Genomic DNA, 21,849 nt, shown 5'->3' on the forward strand with positions numbered 1-21,849 from the left:
GTACTATTTTCCACCACATCTAGCATTCACCTATCCTGAGTTTTCTTAATTTCTGAAATATGCTACTGTTTCAGCCACTACGTGTTGACAATGTTTCAACTCCCTGGAAAAGCCTTCCTTCCTTTTTTTTTTTTTTTTTTTGTGTACACATTTAGTTTTATTGTAACAAAGCAACTTGTACACTTTTAACGTTTAAAACTGAGCATCTTCTTTCCTTTCCAGTGAAACAAAAAGAAAATTTAAAAATAAACAGGAACAAAATTACAATAAAGAATGTCAATTCCAAATAAGATCCTACAGGTTCTGCTGATTCTCCCATTGAGTGGCAGGGCTCAAGTCATCATTAGGAGAGAATTTATTTTAAAAGTGTCATCTTAAACTGCAAGGATGTCTGTCAAATATCACAATTAAACATGCCAAAGGAGAAGCCATGTTGTCAAAATGCCCACTTAACCCACCCAAACATCTCAAACCCACCCTTTGCTGACCTTCTATAACCCCATTTTTTTAAGTTTTTTTTTCTTTTTTTAAACAAGAGAAAGTAGACAGATACATGTTGGTAAATGCTAACTGTCCATATTCACATAGAGACACAGTGTACTCTCTGAGCCCAATATACAGAGAAAGGAGGAAAAAAGCTAGAATTCTATGCACTACTACACAGGTGCCTAGCACCCTCCAGCTTCCAGCAGAGCGAAGGGAGCAGGTTTTTCTTTTTTCCCACAGAGCTCGGTGGTGTTGATTCCATACAGTTTTTGTTCAGACAGGAAGGGATAAAAATGAACTTCGAACAGAAAAGGGTAGAGACTCTTTTCCCATTGGATTCTGCTCAAGGTATTTCCCCCCAAAGAAGTTGAGAACCATGGAGTAGAGAAAAGAGACTTCAAGAACTGGGCGACTGAGCACAAGAGGAAAAAAAAAAAAAAAAAAGACTGCAACTTGCTCCCAGGGACTGGAGAAAATTTAAAAAAAGGAAGGTTGGAATCCATCAGTGTTCTATTTAGTCATCTTCTCCTTCATCCTCCTCTCCTTCCTCCCCTTCATCATCATCTTCATCTTCTTCACCTTCATCCTCATCCCCTTCTTCATCAATATCTTCTAATCCTTCCTCCTCTTCATCATCATCATCATCTTCTTCTCCTTCTCCTTTATCATCCATATCGGGAACCAAGTAGTACTGTAATGGGTTTGGCCAGATATCACCTTTGATGACCTCTCCTAACTCATCAGCACCTGCATCAGAATGGTCAGTAAACCAGGTAAAGAAGCTCTCTGGTTCCTCATGCCGCCTCTTCCTGCTGGCTTTATTCTGTGTTTGACTTGAACGTTTCGTCAAATCCTTTCCAGATTTCCATTTGATTTCGGTGGACTTTGAAGATGGATCACCACTCTCATTCAGATGAAATTCTTTGGTGAGAACTTTATTTTCAAAGTAAGGATTTTCATCAAAATAAAAATCTATTCTGTAACCTGATTTAATATCTTCAAATTCTGTCACTTCAACTCTGGTCAAATAATGCAGTTCCTCTTCATCTTCCTCCCCAAGCAGTGCAGACACTTGTGGATGGTTGACAAATGTTGTTACCCCAAAATTTGGGATTTTGGCGATCAATTCTGACCTCTTCTGAGAAAATGCTTGGCGGAGTTTGTTATATTTCTGTTTTACTTTCAAAATCTCCTCACTGGCTTGTTCATTAAGTCTGTCTATTTCATTTTGTACTTCATCAATGTGTTCAATCGCTTCTTGCTATTCTTTTTCTCCCTTCTTCGGCAAGCCTGCAGAGGCCGATGTCTCCTCTGGTCCCAGAGCAGGAGGTGGTCTTGGTTTCTTCTTTTGAGGCGGGAGTGGAGACTGGTGTTAGGGGCCATACTGTTAGGGAAGTCCCAGAACCAGACCACGAGTCTCCTCACTCGTCCAGAAGCAGGCTGAACACGCTTCCTTCCTTTATATATTTTTTTAACCTAACTAAAGTCTGAGCTTAAATATCTCTTATTCCAGGAAACTTATTCTAGATCTTCCATACTAAGTCCGGTCTCCTTTAATTGCAATAACTTGTTTAACTATTGTATTTATTTATTATTTTAATAAGCTCTGTCTTCCTTGCTTTACTGTAGACTTTAAGACTATAGGGAACAAAGTCAATATAACATTTTTTCCCCTGGCATATGGAAGAATTAAATAAACATGGTTGGATAACCGAATTGTGTCTATATTTCCATTTTTGTGGCTGACTGACTGAATTATATTTAGGGCTATCCAGAATAACTTTTTGTGATGGTAGAAATGTTCCATATCTGTGCTGTCCAATGTGGTATCCAATAACCACATGTGGCTACTGGGTACTTGAAATATGGCTAATGCAATGGAAACATCTTAAATGTTTCTAATTTTAATTAATTTACATTTAATTGGCTAGAGGCTACCATATTAAAGTGCACAGGAAAGATATTTCCACCTTCTAAGTCATATTTCCTTTTTTCTTTTTTCTTTTTTTTTGAGACAGAGTTTTGCTCTGTCACCCAGGCTGGAGTGCAGTGGTGTGATCTCAGCTTACTGTAACCTCTGCCTCCCGGGTTCAAGAGATTCTCCTGCCTCAGCCTCTCAAGTAGCTGGGATTACAGGCACCTACCACCATGCCCAGATAATTTTTGTATTTTTAGTAGAGACGGGGTTTCATCACGTTGGCCAGGCTGGTCTTGAACTCCTGACCTCAGGTGATCCACCCACCTCAGCCTCCCAAAGTGCTGGGATTACAGGCGTGAGCCACCGTGCCTGGCCTGCTCTTTGTTTCTCATTATCTTTTTCAAGGATGTTTGTATGGTGAACAGTCTTGGAAAAGAGAGATGGTGTCTCCCTGTGGAACAGAGGGAAGGCATGCTTATTGCCCATTCGGATTCCCTAAACTCAGCATTTTTCTCAAGAAACATAACCCACTACATGTGCAAGTGGCATCTGGCCCTCTTCACATCACCCTGTGGGATTTGGAGCTTGGGGAGCTGACTTAAAATGCCAATATTCCAATTCCTGCTCCTGCTTTGAGTAAAAACTCTCCTTTGTTGCTGACCCGGAGATTTTGTGTCTTCTACCAGCCTCCATGAAATGGTGGCAGACTAACTTGTTAGCTTTCAAACAGGGTCAAATCTCACACCCTTCACAGTTTTTGACACACAGACAAAACTTAAGCTCTTAAGTATTTTGCTTAGGATGGTTTTCAAGTTTATTTGTTTCCTCAGTATTCTTTTTCTCCTCTTTCTTAAACTACCGAGGAACATTTTGCTTCTGTTAATGTTGTAAACTCAACTTTTTTGATTTATAAATAGCAAATGACAAGAGAATTCCATTCTAAAGTAACAGAATGACTTTAAAATGTGTCTAATGCGTGGGAGATGTTATTTTTCACACTATCTCCAATTCTCACATAGTTAGGCATCTGAATAGAGAACCACTGGAAGTCCTGTTGAAAAGTCATGTTTTGCCTTTTTATCTTTACCAACACAAATAAAGTTCTTGGGATTAATTTGTTTTTATGATATGTATAATGTTACCTGGTAAATCACAGTGGTTATGATATTTTCCCAGACAACAAAGGGAGATTTTCCTTTTTAATATTTCATAATGCCTGAAAGAAATGTTTTCCCCAAACACAAGATTTTCAATTCAAATGAATTCAGCAAATATTTATCAAGGCCATTACTCTAGTGATCATTGCTTTGTAATAGAACATCTAAGGAAATGATGACTTTTTAAAAACAATATAGTCAGTAAAAAAAATTTTTTTTTTTTTTTTGAGACAGAGTCTCGCTCTGTTGCCCAGGCTGGAGTGCAGTGGTGCGTTCTCGGCTCACTGCAAGCTCCACCTCCCGGGTTCCCGCCATTCTCCTGCCTCAGCCTCGGACTAGCTGGGACTACAGGCGCCTGCCACCGCGCCCGGCTGATTTTTTATATTTTTAGTAGAGATGGGGTTTCACCGTGTTAGCCATGATGGTCTCGATCTCCTGACCTTGTGATCCGCCCGCCTTGGCCTCCCAAAGTGCTGGGATTACAGGCATGAGCCACTGCGCCCGTCCTATAAGTCAGTAAAAATTTTACTAAGACAAGGCTGTGGAAAATTCTAAGATTTTGTGGATATTTGTCTTGACATGTTGCTCTTTTGGATCCTGGAATCAATTTAGCTATTGTACTTGTCAAACAAGTCAGATTCCTTAGAGTTGCTTTATTGCAAGGTGTGGCAGATTGTATTCTCCAAAAGTAGCCACAGTAATATTTTTGGGGCGCATTGACAGCTGCAGCCTTTTTCCCTTCCCCTTGAAGCTGGGCAGGATTTTGTGACCTCCACAAATAGAATATGGGAGAAAAGACACCGGACAGGACAGGACTAGGGTAAGATGAGTGAAACATTCTCTCTCCTTGGATGCCATACATAGGGGAGACTAAAAAACTCAGTCATAGAAATTGTGAACCCAGAGCATCTGAGACAGGTCTCAGTTAATTTAGAAAGTTTATTTTGCCAAGGTTGAGGCATGCTGTGACACAGCCTCAGGAAGACACGTGCCCAAGGTGGTCAGGGCACAGTTTGGTTTTATACATTTTAGGGAGGACACGGACATCAGTCAATATACATAAGAAGCACATTAGTTCTGTCTGGAAAGGTGGGATGTGTTGAAGCAAGGGCAGGAAGCTGGGAGGGAGCCTGTAAGTCACAGACAGGTGAGACACAAAAGGTTGCATTCTTTTGTTTCTGATGAGCCTTTCCAAAGGAGGCAATCAGATATGCATCTATCTCAGTGAGCAGAGAAATAACTTTGAATAGCATGGGAGGCAGGTTTGCCCTAAGCAGTTTCCAGCTTGAGTTTTCCTTAGTGACTTTGGGGGCCCAAGAGATTTTCCTTTCACAAAAGAAATAATACTTTAACATAATATTTAAAAAATCAAAGTTAATGCAAAAACTCCATGATAAACAAAATATCAAAATGTTAAATACAGACAGACTCTATCACTGCATGGCTTCTGAGTTTAGGTTATAAAAGGGCAATATGACATTACATAGTCGCTCTCTTGTTTGTCTGTCTCTCTCTCTCACTTTCTCAGCATGCTCATCCCTGGAGCCCAGGCACCATTTATAAGGGAGTGTAGGTCATGTGGAGGAGCAATGTATTGTTCCTGCTGACAGTCTGAGCATCAGCTACAAGACCTGTGAGTGAATAAGCCTTCAGGTGATTCATTCCCAACCTGTTAGTCTTTCAGCTGAAGCCCCAAGCATAGTGAGCAAAGATAAACTGTCCCCAATGTGACTGTCCAAATTAATGACCATAGAATGTGTAGCATAATTGTAGTATTTTCTAGCATGAAGTTTTGGGATCATCTGTTATATAGCCATGTGTAGGCGTATACAATATGCAATGTACAGCCTTGTATATTGCAGCCATGGCAACTGCAACACAAGAATACACAAAATTGGGTTGGCTTGTGAGTTGCCTTGTCTACCTCTTGGATGCACTGGGTCCTGGCTCTTTGGATACTAAAATGTACTCTAGGTTAGAGACACCTGGACATGCAGTTCAGCGTGACTCAGGGAGTAAACTCTGGGTTCATGTACCACTTACACTGCTCCTAGAAGAAGGTTTGGCTATTGGTTTGTTGCAACCTGGTATGTACCCTGGTTATGGGCTGAATTTTATCTCATCGGCAAAAGATGTATTGAAGTCTTAGCCCCCAGTGCTTCAGAATGTGACCTTATTTGAAAATAGGGCAGTTGCAGATGTAATTTAAGATGGGGTTCTACTGGAGTAGAGTGGGTCCTAATCCAATGTGACTCGTGTCATATTGGAAGATGGCTGTGTGAAGACACACAGGGAGAAGATGGTGTGAACCCAGAACATCTGAGACAGATCTCAGTTAACTTAGAGAGTTTATTTCGCCAAGCTTGAGGACGCGCCTGTGACACAGCCTCAGAAAGTCCTGATGACATGTGCCCAAGGTTTTATGCATTTTATGGACACATGAGACATCCATCAATATATGTAAGAACTATATTGGTTTGGCCTGGAAAGGTGGGACAACTTGAAGCAAAGGCAGGAGGCTGGGAGGGAGCTTCCAGGTCACAGGTAAGTGAGACACAAACACTTGCGTTCTTCGGAGTTTCTGATGAGCCTTTCTTAGGAGGCAATCAGATAGGCATCTATCTCAGTGAGCAGAGGAATAACTTTTAATAGCATGAAAGGTAGGTTTGTCCTAAATGGTTTCCAGCTTGAGTTTTACTTAGCGATTTTGGGGGCCCAAGAGATTTTCCTTTCACAACGGCCATGTGCTTGGAGTGGCATCTACAAGCCAAAGAATGTCAGACATTGTGGGCAAACAGCAGAAGCTGCAGCAGGCACGGCCAGCTCCCTCCTAGCACCACCAGAGAGAGAGTGGCCCTGCTGACACCTGATTCCAGAATGGTGAGACAATACATTTCTGTTGTTTTAAGTCCCCCAGTGTGTCGTACTTTGTTATAGCAGCCTGAGCAAATGAATCTAACCCTTACGAGAGGAGTCTGCCCCAAGCTACTTCAGAGGCAGCTGGTCCCTTGTGTACATCTTATAGACAAGATGGTTTTTGCTGTATTTATGGTAACAAGTTTGACTCAGCTTGACACCCTAGCTGTGTAGATGATGAACACTTGAGGCTTCATAGATTCGGTCTGCAGCCTGATCATTTTGGAAAAGCAAAACTGCTCTTCTCTTCTGCTTTCTTTTTCCTTTTTCACTTGAAGTTCTCTAATAACAGTGTCTGACATAGAGTAAGCCCTCAATAAATGACGATTCCTTTATCCAGCCACCTACTCCTAATTTCCTTCATCAGCGGGTTGGGACCTCCATCTTCTTGGTTTCCAGATACATTTGGTTTTTATCTTTAAAAACCAACTTTGCTTGAGCCTTTGGCTTAATTTCCTCTCTTCAGTCATTACTACTTCCTGTATTTCATTTCCTTTCTCTCTTTTGCTTTCTTCACTTTTTTTTTTTTTTTTTTTTTTTGAGATGGAGACTCGCTCTGTCGCCCAGGCTGGAGTGCAGTGCACCATCTCAGCTCACTGCAACCTCTGTCTCCTGGTTCAAGTGATTCTCGTGCCTCAGCCTCCCAAGTAGCTGGGATTACATGCACACACCACCACACCTCCCTAATCTTTGTATTTTTAGTAGAGACAGTGTTTCACTATGTTGGGCAGACTGGTCTCAAACTCCCAACCTCAGGTGATCCACCCGCCTCGGCCTCCCAAAGTGCTGAGATTCCAGGCGTGAACCACCGTGCCGGCCTCTTCCTTTACTTTCTAATGTTGGCTCTTGACTTCATTCTCCAAGTCACACTGATTCCCGGTGGCCTTGCCTCTGTCCTTATCTCTCTCTTCGTCTTTGTTTGTCCCCCACTCACTTCCTGTTTATAATGTGTGTCTACTTATGCCATAGCTATTTGCTTTTTTTTTTTTTTTTTGAGATGGAGTCTCACTCTGTTGCCCAGGCTTGAGTGCGGTGACACAATCTCGGCTCACTGCAAGCTCCGCCTCCCGGATTCATGCCATTCTCCTGCCTCAGCCTCCCAAGTAGCTGGGACTACAGGCGCCCACCACCATGCCCGGCTAATTTTTTGTGGTTTTTTTTGTGTTTTTAGTACAGACGGGGTTTCTCCATGTTGGTCAGGCTGTTCTCGAACTCCTGACCTCAGGTGATCCACCCGCCTCGGCCTCCTAAAGTGCTGGGATTACAGGCGTGAGCCACTGTGCCCAGTCTTCTTTTTGTTTTTAATAAACCTTCTCCTGAAGAATAACATAGCTATCAAAAAGTGCTCAAATTATTAGTGTATAGCTTGGAGAAGTGTCACAAATTTAAAATTTCACCTGTTTCAGGAAAAAACTCTCACAACATGTTTTTCCTCTGTTTCTCACACTATCAAAATCAACACACAAGACTTCTGTGACCAAATGTGTGGGGGTTGCCCCATCACCATGCAGTGAACAGGAGGTGGGTGTCCTCCAATTCAATTCCAACACTGTTTACCTGGAGGTTGCATCAGATCCCACACGTTGATCCCACAGGCCCCCAAGACTCCCTCTGACCACCCCTTCAGACACCAGCTGCAAATCTAGGCCTCTGGAACTTCTGACTGACAGGCTTCAAGTTGAGGTTCCCATGACCCCTTCTTTGGATTTGCCGAATTTGCAAGAATGGCTCACAGGACACTGAGAAACACTTACTTAGGTTTACCAGTTTATTATAAAGGATGTTACAAAAGATACAGATGAAGAGATGTGCAGGGCGAGGTATGGGCAAAGGGGCATGGAGCTTCCATGCCCTCCCTGGATGCACCACCCTCCAGATGAAACCACCTTTGCAAAATTGTGACTGAGACAGTGAAAGAGATCTAACCAACTCCATTTTGCTTCTAACCTTTAAGTTGTCCTTGTTCATTCCTGGGCATAGGCTGAACTAACTTGGGGAGGAACTTTATAGTTTATAGTTTAAAATAAAGATGATAATAGCCCTTTCCTAAAACAGACCTCCTTGCCTGGGGACTAGATTGCCTTTGTATGACTAACAAATTAGCCACAAGATTAGAAATTATGGCTTAGGAGTCATGCAGCTGGAGACCACAAGATTCTGACCCTCCCTAACTGCTCCTAAGATCAGTGCTTGAGATATTTTGCAGACCCTGCACTTGATGGATTAGCTGGCACCACCCAGATTGATTAACTGGCTCATCTGCCCCCCATCCAGGAACTGACTCAGCACAAGAAGACAGCTTCAATTCCCTATGATTTCATCTCCTACTTAACCCATCAGCACTCCTGGCTCACTGGCTTCCCCCCACCCACCAAGTTGTCCTTAAAAACTCTGATCCCCAAATGCCCGGGGAGGCTGATTTGAGTAATAAAACTCCGGTCTGCCACACAGCCGGCTCTGTGTGTATTACTCTTTCTCTATTGCAATTCTCCTGTCTTGATAAATCAGTTCTGTCTAGGCAACAGGCAAGGTGAATCCAGTAGGCAGTTACACAGGAACCTGCAAGTATTCAGCTACCCAGAAGCTGTCTGAACCCAGTCCTCTTGGGTTTTTAAGGAAGCTTCAAGGCGTCAGCTTTCCTTTTCCCATGGTATTGGGTGGGACCCTCTCTAGGCTGGGTCTCATGACTCACAATCAGATAGTAAAGGAAGATTAGAGTCCTGATTGGGCCAGGTGAAAGAAGAGCAGGAGAAGGTTGGAGAGATTGTTTCCTGAGGCCTGACACACCCAACATTATAACAAAAGACTGCTAACAAGGGCTATATGAGTTATGAGCCAGGAACTGGATGAAAACTAATATATATATGTGTATAGATCATAACACCACCTTACCCAAATCAAGAAACAGAAACTTCCTAGTACCCTAGAAGCCCTCTCCTAGTCTACCTTCATCTTCTTCTCTAAAAGTAACCAAAATCCTGGTTTCAATGCCACAAATTTTTTTTTTCTGGCTTGTTTTTGAACTTTGCATGAATAAAATGATATACTATTAAATTATATTATTGGTTTTTGTTCAAGATTGTTTATGAGCTTGTTATGTTGTATGTAGTTCATTCATTTTCATAGCTGTATAATAGTCCATTGAACTAATATACCAAAATTTACTTCCAAATTCTACTGTTGGCAGACACTTGGGTGGTTTCCAGTTTTGGCTCTGAGTATTCAAATCTGAGTGTTTTGAGTGTATGTACCTAACATTCTTGTATATGTCTTTTGTAGTTCTTTAGTATTTCTATGGGACAGATCTTAGAAGTGGAATTGTTGTGTCATATGCAAAGGTTCACCATTGCTAGACATTAACATTTTTCTTTATATATATATATATATATATATATATATATATCTTTATTATACTTTAAGTTCTAGGGTACATGTGCATAACGTGCAGGTTTGTTACATATGTATACATGTGCCATGTTGGTGTGCTGCACCCATTAACTCGTCATTTACATTACGTATATCTCCTAATGCTATCCCTCCCCCCTTCCCCACCCCACAACAGGCCCCGGTGTGTGATGTTCCCCTTCCTGTGTCCAAGTGTTCTCATTGTTCAATCCCCACCTATAAGTGAGAATATGCAGTGTTTGGTTTTCTGTCCTTGTGATAGTTTGCTCAGAATGATGGTTTCCAGTTTCATACATGTCCCTACAAAGGACATGAACTCATCCTTTTTTATGGCTGCATAGTATTCCATGGTATACATGTGCCACATTTTCTTAATCCAGTCTATCATTGTTGGACATTTGGGTTGGTTCCAAGTCTTTGCTATAGCGAGTAGTGCCGCAATAAACATACATGTGCATGTGTCTTTATAGCAGCATGATTTATAGTCCTTTGGGTATATACCCAGTAATGGGATGGCTGGGTCAAATGGTATTTCTAGTTCTAGATCCCTGAGGAATCGCCACACTGACTTCCACGATGGTTGAACTAGTTTACAGTCCCACCAACAGTGTAGAAGTGTTCCTATTCCTCCACATCCTCTCCAGCACCTGTTGTTTCCTGACTTTTTAATGATTGCCATTCTAACTGTGTGAGATGGTATCTCATTGTGGTTTTGATTTGCATTTCTCTGATGGCCAGTGATGATGAGCATTTTTTCATGTGTCTTTTGGCTGCATAAATGTCTTCTTTTGAGAAGTGTCTGTTCATATCCTTCACCCACTTTTTGATGGGGTTGTTTGTTTTTTTCTTGTAAATTTGTTTGAGTTCTTTGTAGATTCTGGATATTAGCCCTTTGTCAGATGAGTAGATTGCAAAAATTTTCTCCCATTCTGTAGGTTGCCTGTTCACTCTGTTGGTGGTTTCTTTTGCTGTGCAGAAGCTCTTTAGCTTAATTAGATCCCATTTGTCAATTTTGGCTTTTGTTGCCATTGCTTTTGGCGTTTTAGACATGAAGTCTTTGCCCATGCCTTTGTCCTGAATGGTATTGCCTAGGTTTACTTCTAGGGTTTTTATGGTTTTAGGTGTAACGTTTAAGTCTTTAATCCATCTTGAATTAATTTTTGTATAAGGTGTAAGGAAGGGATCCAGTTTCAGCTTTCTGCATATGGCTAGCCAGTTTTCCCTGCACCATTTGTTAAATAGGGAATCCTTTCCCTATTTCTTGTTTTTGTCAGGTTTGTCAAAGATCAGATAGTTGTAGATGTGAGGTATTATTTCTGAGGGCTCTGTTCTGTTCCATTGGTCTATATCTCTGTTTTGGTACCAGTACCATGCTGTTTTGGTTACTATAGCCTTGTAGTATAGTTTGAAGTCAGGTAGCATGATGCCTCCAACTTTGTTCTTTTGGCTTAGGATTGACTTGGCAATGTGGGCTCTTTTTGGTTCCATATGAACTTTAAAGTAGTTTTTTCCAATTCTGTGAAGAAAGTCATTGGTAGCTTGATGGGGATGGCATTGAATCTATAAATTACCTTGGGCACTATGGCCATTTTCACAATATTGATTCTTCCTATCCATGAGCATGGAATGTTCTTCCATTTGTTTGTGTCCTCTTTTATTTCCTTGAGCAGTGGTTTGTAGTTCTCCTTGAAGAGGTCCTTCACATCCCTTGTAAGTTGGATTCCTAGGTATTTTATTCTCTTTGAAGCAATTGTGAATGGGAGTTCACTCTTGATTTGGCGCTCTGTCTGTTATTGGTGTGTAAGAATGCTTGTGATTTTTGCACATTGATTTTGTATCCTGAGACTTTGCTGAAGTTGCTTATTAGCTTAAGGAGATTTTGGGCTGAGACAACGGGGTTTTCTAGATATACAATCATGTCATCTGCAAACAGGGACAATTTGATGTCCTGTTGTCCTAATTGAATACCCTTTATTTCTTTCTCCTGCCTAATTGCCCTGGCCAGAACTTCCAACATTATGTTGAATAGGAGTGGTGAGGGAGGGCATCCCTGTCTTGTGCCAGTTTTCAAAGGGAATGCTTCCAGTTTTTGCCCATTCAGTATGATATTAGCTGTGGGTTTGTCATAGATAGCTCTTATTATTTTGAGATACATCCCATCAATACCTAATTTATTGAGAGTTTTTAGCATGAAGTGTTGTTGAATTTTGTCAAAGGCCTTTTCTGCATCTATTGAGATAATCATGTGGTTTTTGTCTTTGGTTCTGTTTATATGCTGGATTACGTTTATTGATTTGTGTATATTGAACCAGCCTTGCATCCCAGGGATGAAGCCCACTTGATCATGGTGGATAAGCTTTTTGATGTGCTGCTGGATTTGGTTTGCCAGTATTTTATTTATTTATGCTACGATTAAGAAATTTAAACTTCGTTTGATATATTTATTGGCCACTTAAATATCCTGTTGTGAAAAGCCTATTCAACTCATTTAAGAATTTGTGTTTTGCAATGTCTTATTAATTCTTATTAATTGATTAATAAAAATGGGTCAGAATTAATTGAGATTTATTAATTCTCTTAATCAAATACAATTCTTTTATTTTAGTTAGAACATTTTGTGTCCTGTTTAAAAAAAAGTTTTCCTACCTCAAAGCAATAAGTATACTCTTCTATGTTATCTTTTACAAATGTAATGTTTTGCTTTTCACATTTAGATCCACATGTGAAGGTTTTTTCTATATGAGGCGAGGTAGAAGAACAGATTCACTTTTCCCCATCTGGCTGTGCAACTGACCTGCCACCATTTATTGCCCCACTATTGTTGCTGCTCAGTGGTGCTTTGTCATAAAGTAAATTTCATTCTATGTTAGATCCCCCAAGTTTTGAATGGCTGTATTATATTATAGATGTGTCACCAATTAAATATCCTAAAAATTATATATCCTAAACAATCAAACATACACAAGAAGCCAATAAGCCTCACCTGGTTTGGCTAGGTGGTATTCTAACCATAAAACTTCCAAACAAAAGGGATATGGAGGAAAAAGTATGGATTTAGGCCACTTATCCCAATCTTAGCTCATGCTCTTACTCATCAATATTAGTTATTTATCCCCAGTTTTCTCCTCTATAAAATAAGAATGATAATAACTATCTCAGCCAGTTGTTAGGAGGATTAGAAATATCATAGCTTAGAAGGCTTGGCACAGAGCCGGCACCCCAAAAGTCATAGTGGTTATTAATACAGCCAAAGGTTCAGGAAGACCTCATCTCAGTTTCAGAAAGATCCTTGTTAACTTTGGAATAAGGAAAATGCTTTCATGTGTCCACTTTGGAGAGTTGGAGGTGGCTGAGCACAGGTGGGGACTATGAGTTTTGGCTCCCAATGGCCTTTGGCTTAAAGAACCTAATAGGACCCAAAGATAGCATCAGTTTGAGAAAACACATGAGAATCTTCATTGCTGCCCTCATGGACTTTCATGCCAATACCAAAAACCTAGTGTTTTGTGTTTCATAGTCCTTTTTTTTTTTTTTTTCTGGAGAGACACAAAGAATATTTAGATAATGTTTCTGTAATTATTTACCTAGTCTTGGTTTCTAATTTTCCTCAGAGAAAGGAAAGCATTATTTGAAAATAAAACTAAAGTAGCATTTAAAAATCCCTAGGTGAGGACTTTTTTCCAGTGGAAGTTTAGCCTCCAGATTCCCATGTCACTATTTTTATATTTTTCAATAGCTTTGGCCCTTCCCAGCAGACTGGGAAGGCCTGGAACATACCATAATGCTCATATTTAAGCAACAAATAAAAAAAAAACCCTATTGCTGTCAAGATTGTTGGTATTATATTAATCTTTATGTTAGAAATCTTGGAAACCTAGAGGGGAATAAAGGTTCTTTACAATGGGATAGGAAACTTTAGATCTATGATGTTTCACCAAACCATCTTTGCTTTGGGCTTTTTCACTGAGTAAATATCAAAGTTAGTAGTAAGGGCAGAAACTTGGTCCTTTTTGGACTCATTATATTGGAAATTGAATAAAATTACTGAAACAGAGACAGTTAAAAGGTGTCAGTTGGATTTCTTTTTCTTTTTCTTTTTTTTTTTTTTGTAGACAGAGTCTCACTGTCACGCAGGCCGGAGTGCAATGGCATGATCTCGGCTCACTGCAGCCTCCGCCTCCTGGGTTCAAGCGATTTCCTGCCTCAGCCTCCCGAGTAGCCAGAATTACAGGCGTGTGCCATCATGCCCAGCTGATTTTTGTATTTTGAGTAGAGACGAGGTTTCACCATGTTGGCTGGGCTGGTCTTGAACTCCTGACCTCAGGTGATCCACCTGCCTCGGCATCAGTTGAGTTTCTAATCTTCATCTTTATTAATTTTATCCTGAATACAACGGCATTATGGATCAGAGACAAGATTTCTTATTACAGCTCAGTAAATAATAAACATGTCACCCCCTTGCCCCAGTGCTTACCCCTGGGTGACACATAAGTGACAATGGGAATTTTCCCCACGTAAGTAGTGGACATTCCCTAGGTGAGGGGGTAGGAAAAACTATTTGCTCTGCTTACAAAGGGAAGGAGGCAGCCACTCCTCTTGCCTTCTGAAAGGCTCTCTTTGGAAACATAAAGGGCAGAAATCCTAACTCCAGCCTTTGCCATGTAAATAAAATCTCCTCAGGTGCCTGGTAGCCCCAACTGACTTGGCTTTTACACCTTACATCTAAGAAGATAAATCTCCAGTATCCCAGGCAACTTTGGAGTTAACCTAGGTGTCTATACCAGGATTTAATCTTTTGGCCTTTGGAGAGACAAGAGATGTTTTATTTTCCTTTCAGTTCAGAGCACTTAAGTAGACAAATGGCTGTAGAGCTAACTGTCATGGTGTTTGGAGAATCCCAAGAGGCCAGGGATTTTACCAAAGCATAGAGTGTTCCTTCCATCTGAGACATCTGCTTGCAGAAAAGGAAACAGTCAGGTGACAAGGGGCTGTTTTCTCAAGTGGCCACAGGATTGCTACAACTAGGATGAGGGAGGAATATGATGTCTCTTGGTGGGGTGTGGTGGGGGAGATTCCCCTCCCCTCTATAACATCTTTTTATGTGCAATTTACCAACTGTCAATATGACACAGATTGTCAATAGCTAATGACTATTACATATACCTATCTCCCGGTAGTCCTTTTATCCCATCTGTTTAGGTGAGTTGATTCAATTTTTCACTTTGGAAATATGAGTGGCATCAACTTTATCTGTAGCAGAGGGAATTTGGGTTGCACCTTTATTCTATGACACTCTAGTTCAGGGGTTGACAGTCTTCCTCTGTAAAGAGCCAGATAGCAGATATTGTAGGCTTGGCTGTCCCTAGACCGTCTCTGTGGTATATTATTTGTTCATTTATGATGGTTAAACATGTCAAAACCTGTACAGAAGCAGGCTGTGGGCAGGCTTTGGCTGTCCGAGTTGTGCTTTGTTGATCTCTGTTCTAGTTACCTTCTCCTATTCTGTCCGTATTTCCCATGTTCCAAAGCTCCAACTCGGGGAAGGTGAAACAATCTTTATACTCATGATATTCCCTGGTTTTCAGATCAGAAAAGACAGGCAAACTACGAGGTCTGATACTTGGACTTTGTCATGGTTCTACATCAATATCAAGTTACCTAGTCTATGCAGCTTGATACAAAGCTGAATTGTTTGTACTTCATGGCAGTCAGGTGGAATTTGGAAAGATATAAATATTCATAAAGATGCCATCGCATTGGTGATCCAAAGACAAAGAATGAATATAGTATCTGCTTTCTATCTTCTGAGAATTACATCATTGTAAGTTAGGATGGAGTGACATAAAATATGCATTAAAATTATATGCTCCAAAAACATTTCATTGTAACATTTCCTTTCAATATGACCATTTAGCCATAGTGAGAAGAGATTTTAGGCCAACTTATTAACCAGCATACAATTAAGAGTTCCCCAAAGATTACATTTCCAAAGCACTTATTTTTGGTTCTGTATTTGCTTTGAGGCTGGCCAGCAACTTTGAGAGACTCTCACCTGAAAGTCCAGGGCTAACGTCCATGGTGAAGCCTCCTGGGTAGCTGAGATTACAGGCATGCACCACCATGCCACGCCTGGCTAATTTTTGTATTTTTAGTAGAGATGGAGTTTCACCATGTTGTCCAGGATGGTCTTGAACTCCTGACCTCAAGCAATCTGCATGCTCGGCTTCCCAAAGTGCTGGGGTTACAGGCGTGAGTCACCTCACCTGGGCTTACGTGGTGTTTTGTGTCTTTGATTTTGAGGTTCACCCATGTTGTAGCCTGTATCAGTACTTCATTCTTTTCATGGCTGGGTAATATTCCATTGTACAGATCTACCCATTTGATTTATCCGTTCATCAGGTAATGGACATTTGGCTTGTTTCTGCTTACTGTGATGGTGCTCTGGACATTTGCACACTGCTTTTGTGTGGACGTACATTCTCCATTCTCTTGGGTACATACCTACATACCTAGGAGTGGTATTCCTGGGCCATATGGTAACTCTGTGCTTATCTATCTGAAGAACTGCTAATTTTCCAAGCAGCCACACAAATTCTTCAATTTCCCCACATCCTTTCTAACACTTTGGTATTGTCCATCTTTTTTATTATAACCTTCCCAGTGACTGTGAAGTGGTTTCTCAATGTGTTTTGTTTTGTTTTGAGATGGGGTCTTGCTCTGTCACCCATGTTGGAGTACAGTGGTGTGATCTCAGCTCACTGCAACCTCTGCTTCTTGGGGCTCAAGTGGTCCTCCCACCTCAGCCTCCCAAGTAGCTAGGACCACAGGTGCACGCCACCATGTCTGGCTAAATTTTTGTATTTTTGGTAGAGATGAGGTTTCACCATGATGCCCAGGCTGGTCTCAAACTCCTGGGCTCAGGCGATCTGTCTACCTCAATCTCTCAAAGTGCTGGGATTACAGGCGTGAGCCACTGTGCCTGGCTTCTCAGTGTGGTTTTGATTTTCATTTTTATTATGGCGAATGATGTTGAGCATCTCTTCATGTACTTACTGGCCATTTATTATCTTTTTTGGAAAAATGTCTAATCAAATTATTTGTTGTTTTAAAATTAGGTTATTTTTCTTTTTATTGATGAGTTATTTATAAGAGTGCTTTATGTTTTTGGAATACAAATTCCTTATCTGATACATGATTTTCAAATATTTTCTTTTCTTTTCTTTAAGACAGGTTCTCACTCTGTCACCCAGGCTGGAGTTCATTGGTGTGATCATGGTTCACTGTAGCCTCAGTCTCCCTGGGCTTGGGTGATCCTCCCACCTCAGCCTCCTGAGTAGCTGGGACTACAGGCCTGCACTACCACACCTGGCTAATTTTTGCATTAATTTTGTTTGCTCAAGCAATCTGCCTACCTAGACTTCCCAAAGTGCTGGGATTATAGCTGTAAGCCACCATGCCCAGCTTGCCAATATTTTCTCCTACTCTGTGGATTGAATTTTCACTTTCTTGGTGGTGTCTTTTGAAGCATAAAAGTTTTACATTTTGATCAACTCCAATGTACTCTTTTTTTCTTTTGTCACTTGTGCTTTTGGTGTCATATCTAAGAAACCATTGTCTAATCTAAGTTCATGAAGATTTCTTCTAAGGGTTTTATAGTTTTAGCTTACATTTAGATCTGCGATACATAGGACATCCTCATAACCATTGTAAGTTTATCAATTTGAGGAAATTTAACATTGACATGATACTTGTATGTAATCCCCCATTCATATTTTGATTTTCTCAGTTGACCTAATAAATTCTATAGAATTTTCTTATTTATTTCAGTACCTGTCAGTCCAGAATTATATATACATTTAGTTATCTTGTCATTAATCTCCTTTAATGTGAAGCTGTTCTCTTTCATGATATTGATATTTTTAAAGACACCCCCTCACTTTTTTTCATTAGAATGTTCCTCATTTTGTGTCTGTCTGATGTTTCCTCATGATTAGATTCACGTTATGCCTCCCAGATCAGCCTGAAAGTGATGTTGCATTATTTTGTACTTGTGTTTAAAGCAAAGAATTCTTTTACAGAGTGAATAACTAGATCCCTACATTGTTTATGTTAAATACAGTTCAGATACCTGGTTTGGGACCAGGTGCAGTGGCTCATGTCTGTAATCCCAGCACTTTGAGAGGCTGAGGCAGGTGAATCGCTTGAATCTAGGAGTTCGAGACCAACCTGGGCAATGTAGTGAGACCCTGTCTCTATTAAAAAAATTTAAATTTTAAAAACAAAAACAAAGAAAATCCACATACCTGGTTTGGTTACAGCCAGGGATAATTCTAATTTGATTCTGAGCACCTACAGTTATTGAGCATAGAAATAAATGGGAAGTTGAGGGTCTTATGATGGCTGTTCTGGTCTCTTGGCTGAATCCTCATGCCTGGGCCTAGCGCAGAAGTCTCTTTTCTGCCCTTTGTGCTGTTCTCTGTGGACTAGCTGTGTTCTTTTCTTCCTAGGTAGTAGTATTCTCTCGTCTGCATCTGATTTGATGTTTTGGTGATTGAACAATATGAAATTAAGTGACTCTATAACATGACTTGGACTATTCAGGTTTCCTTAAAACTTTTTCCATCCATTGGGAAGAGTATATAAATATATATTCAGTATATATATTCAATGTGTGTGTGTATATATATATATTCAGTATGTATATGTATTTTTTCAGTATATATATTCAAATGAAACACTCAGCAGACTCCAGTAATCCAGGCAGATAAAAACATAACTGCTTAGTTGAATCAGACCTGACCCTACCTTCTAAAGAGGAACCTGCACTTATCTCCTGCTTAAAACTGTGAATATTTCCTGCTTGTCTCTGGGATTTTCTGAGTCTCTTTTGGCCTTTCCATCTTTAGAGGAAGTTTTATTCTTGTGGTTCAGCCTTCAGAGACAGAAATCTGGTAGAAATGAGGGGAACATTCAAAGACAATTGTTAAGAGAGAAAATTTCTTGTTGCATGTTGGCTGAAATACATCGAGAAATATGTCAATAATGTTAAAGCAAAAAGTTGAAACTGTATCTAATTTTGGGTTTGCACTTATCTTTCCAGGAAGGAGATGAGTCTTAAAAAACAACAACCTCTACATTAACAAAAACAACAACAACAACAAGTAGCATTAAGCAACAGCTGTTTAGGGTGAGGTATGAATGTAGGACTTAAACTGCGTGATGTCTGAACTCCGTTCCATGGCCATGAGCCTATGATGCCTGCGTTGTCTATAACCTGTCAATATTTTTCTCTCAACAATTTCCAGCTCAATAAGTGGGCGAGACAAGGTTATCAATAACAAGTTGGGTATTAAAGGTTACCATCTATACACGTGATAGCTCTCCATTTCCATCATTGAATTAAGGTCTCAGTTTTTATTTAGTTTTTTAGTTTTGATTGAAAGGGGTTTGTGTTTATGTGACTTATTTGGTTAGTGGGTTATTTTGGGGGAAAAGAGGACCTCATTCTCTTGCTGACTTAGATAAAAAATTCTTGCCTTATGAAGGCTCTGGCTGCGCTGTTGGACTTGCTAACCTGTGTGGAGAGCTTGGCTATTTAATTGTAAAAAGTTGTCCTGAGGAAAAGCCTGTATTCTCCTCACCCAGTGACTAGAAAGGATGCTGTACCATCAGTAGGCTGCAGAGAGAAAACCACTCTTTTGTGTTTTCCTTTCTTTCTACCAGGTGTGAATGTGTCAGGAAGTCCAGGATAGGGCTCCTAGGTTCAGCATTATTATGGGTTGAAGTGTGTCTCTTCTAAATTCATGTGCTAAAGTCTGCTATAGTTTGAGTGTATCCTTCAGAATTCATGTGTTGTAAATTTGGACCCTGGTGTGGTGCTGGGAGATGGGGCCTTTTCGGGGTGATTAGGTTGAAAGATAGATTAATACCACTCTTGTGGGACTGGGTTAATGCTTGTGGGAGTGAGTGTGTTCTTGCTCTTGAAGGACAGGATTAGTTACTGTGAGAGTGGGTTGTTATAAAGTGAAGCTGCCCCTCATGTTTTGCCCTTTTGGGTGTGTGCCTGATTCCTGTTCTGCTTCTGTGCCACATTTCTGGTGAACACAAGGCCCTCACCAGAAGCCAACCAGAGGCAGCTGCCTGATCTTTGACTTACCAGCCTCCAGGGCCTTTAGCCAAAATAAACCTCTTTTCTTTTTAAATGACACAGTTTCAGGTATTCTGTTACAGCAATGGAGAACGGGCTAAGACAAAGTCTTAACCCTCTTTCAGAATGTGACTGTCTCTGGAGATAGAGCCTTTACAGAGATAATTAAGTTAAAACGAGGTCATTAGAGTAGACCCTAACCTAATATGACTGGTGTCTTTATAAAAAGAGGAAATTTGGATGCAGACATGTACAGAGGGAAGATGATGTCAAAACACAGGGAGAAGATGGCATCTACAAGCCAAGACCTGGAACAGATTCTTTTCTCATGGTTTTCAGAAGGAACCACCCCTGATGATATCTTGATCTCAGATTTCCAGTCTCCAAAACTATGAAACAAACATTTCAATTTTCAAGCCACTCAGTCTGTGGTACTTTTTTATTCGAGCCCTAACAAACTAATAAGCATCATGGGCAGATACACACCCGGCAGGGGAGGGGAATATCTAGGGGAGCCCAAAGCTGTTCACTTCATGGCTATTCTGGTGAAAGCTTACTTAGTAGGTAGACTAGAAAAGGACTTGCTAGACCTAGGGGAGATTAAATGTGGTAGAATCAGAAACCTGCACTTGGTAAACTGGGCAGGTCCCATATCACCTGTGTTCTCTTTGAATGATCTAGCTCATCTCAGCTTGTAGAAGGTAACCATGGCAAGCTAACCCAGCAAGTAGTGGGGAAACATCCCTCTAGGGAGCAATCTGCTCCTGCCAGTGGCTAAGGTCATGGAGGAAGAGCACTCAGAAATTAGGATCAATCCCATAGGTCAGTTACCCCTCTCCATTTTGAGTTTTAATTTTTTTCCTAAATGCTAACTTTGAAGGTTTGGATTTTGTTTTAATAAGGCTTCTTCCCTTAGGAGCATAGAGAGGAAAAGATGCTGTTTCTCTAGGAATCCCTGTAAGACAGAAAGAAGGACTTAAAACTTTTCTCTCTTCAAGGGTTTGCACGTACACAGGTGCCATCTCTTCTGTCCTGTCTTGCTTCAAGTTCTGCTAATACCACTGCAGGAATCTGGGCACTCCATTGTTGAGTGGTTGCTCATTTTTCTGGTGACAGGAAGTCCTTTGTCTCTCAAGACAGAGTCCTTCCTCTGTTGGACACCTCTGAAGTTACAAGGTGCTTCTGTCTCATTTACCTTTACTTATTGGTCTAAATTAAATTCCTATGAGGAATTTCAAATAACTTATTCCCAAAGTTTGAGAACTCAATCCATGTAAGTTGGGGATTGCCTACACCTTGAAAATGCCTACTGCTATGGTTTAAAGAATATATGCCAGAAATTAGAAATTATTGTAATTAAAGGAAAATGCCTCTTAAATAATTGTCTAGCAGAGAGAAATCTACATTTGCTGTGAATAGAGGCTGTCCTCAGCCTGAAATCTCAGCAAGGCTGGGCTGCCAAGGGAGGAGGCAGAATAGAGTGTTTGTCAGAGCTCTGGCAAGTGGTTAGAAGTGGGGAGACCACACACAACCTCCCACTTCTGAGCACACAACAACCAACCCCTTTGATCTGGGAACAATTCCAGATCTTAGTCCTAGACCAGCAGGATGAACGTGGAGAGGAGACATTCTCCTTCCGGAAGGTAAAGGAAAGAGGCATGAATTGCTCTTGAGTGTCTGGCTGTATGTCAACAAGTGGCCTCTCTGTTCCTTGGTTTCCAGGCACTGGGCATGTGGTTTGTCCAGGAAGGAGAGTGTGAATGTGATAATATTGCCTGCTACACAAGAAGCATCAGCCCTAGGAAAAAACCCTTCATCAT

At 40.7% G+C, this 21,849-nt stretch overlaps 1 protein-coding gene across 1 annotated transcript in view; it reads right to left on the reverse strand.

Moving 5' to 3' along the window:
• Nucleotides 1–205: 205 nt before the first annotated feature.
• Nucleotides 206–21,849, reverse strand: part of LOC100461541 (protein SET-like) — a 47,120-nt gene continuing 25,476 nt past the window's right edge. The window contains 1 exon segment of the mRNA XM_054529357.2: nt 206–1,852. Coding sequence (XP_054385332.2) covers nt 1,001–1,852 — 852 coding nt within the window. The 3' untranslated portion in view covers nt 206–1,000.

Source organism: Pongo abelii, chromosome 14 (genome assembly GCF_028885655.2).
Source record: "Pongo abelii isolate AG06213 chromosome 14, NHGRI_mPonAbe1-v2.0_pri, whole genome shotgun sequence".
Lineage (NCBI taxonomy): Eukaryota > Metazoa > Chordata > Mammalia > Primates > Hominidae > Pongo > Pongo abelii.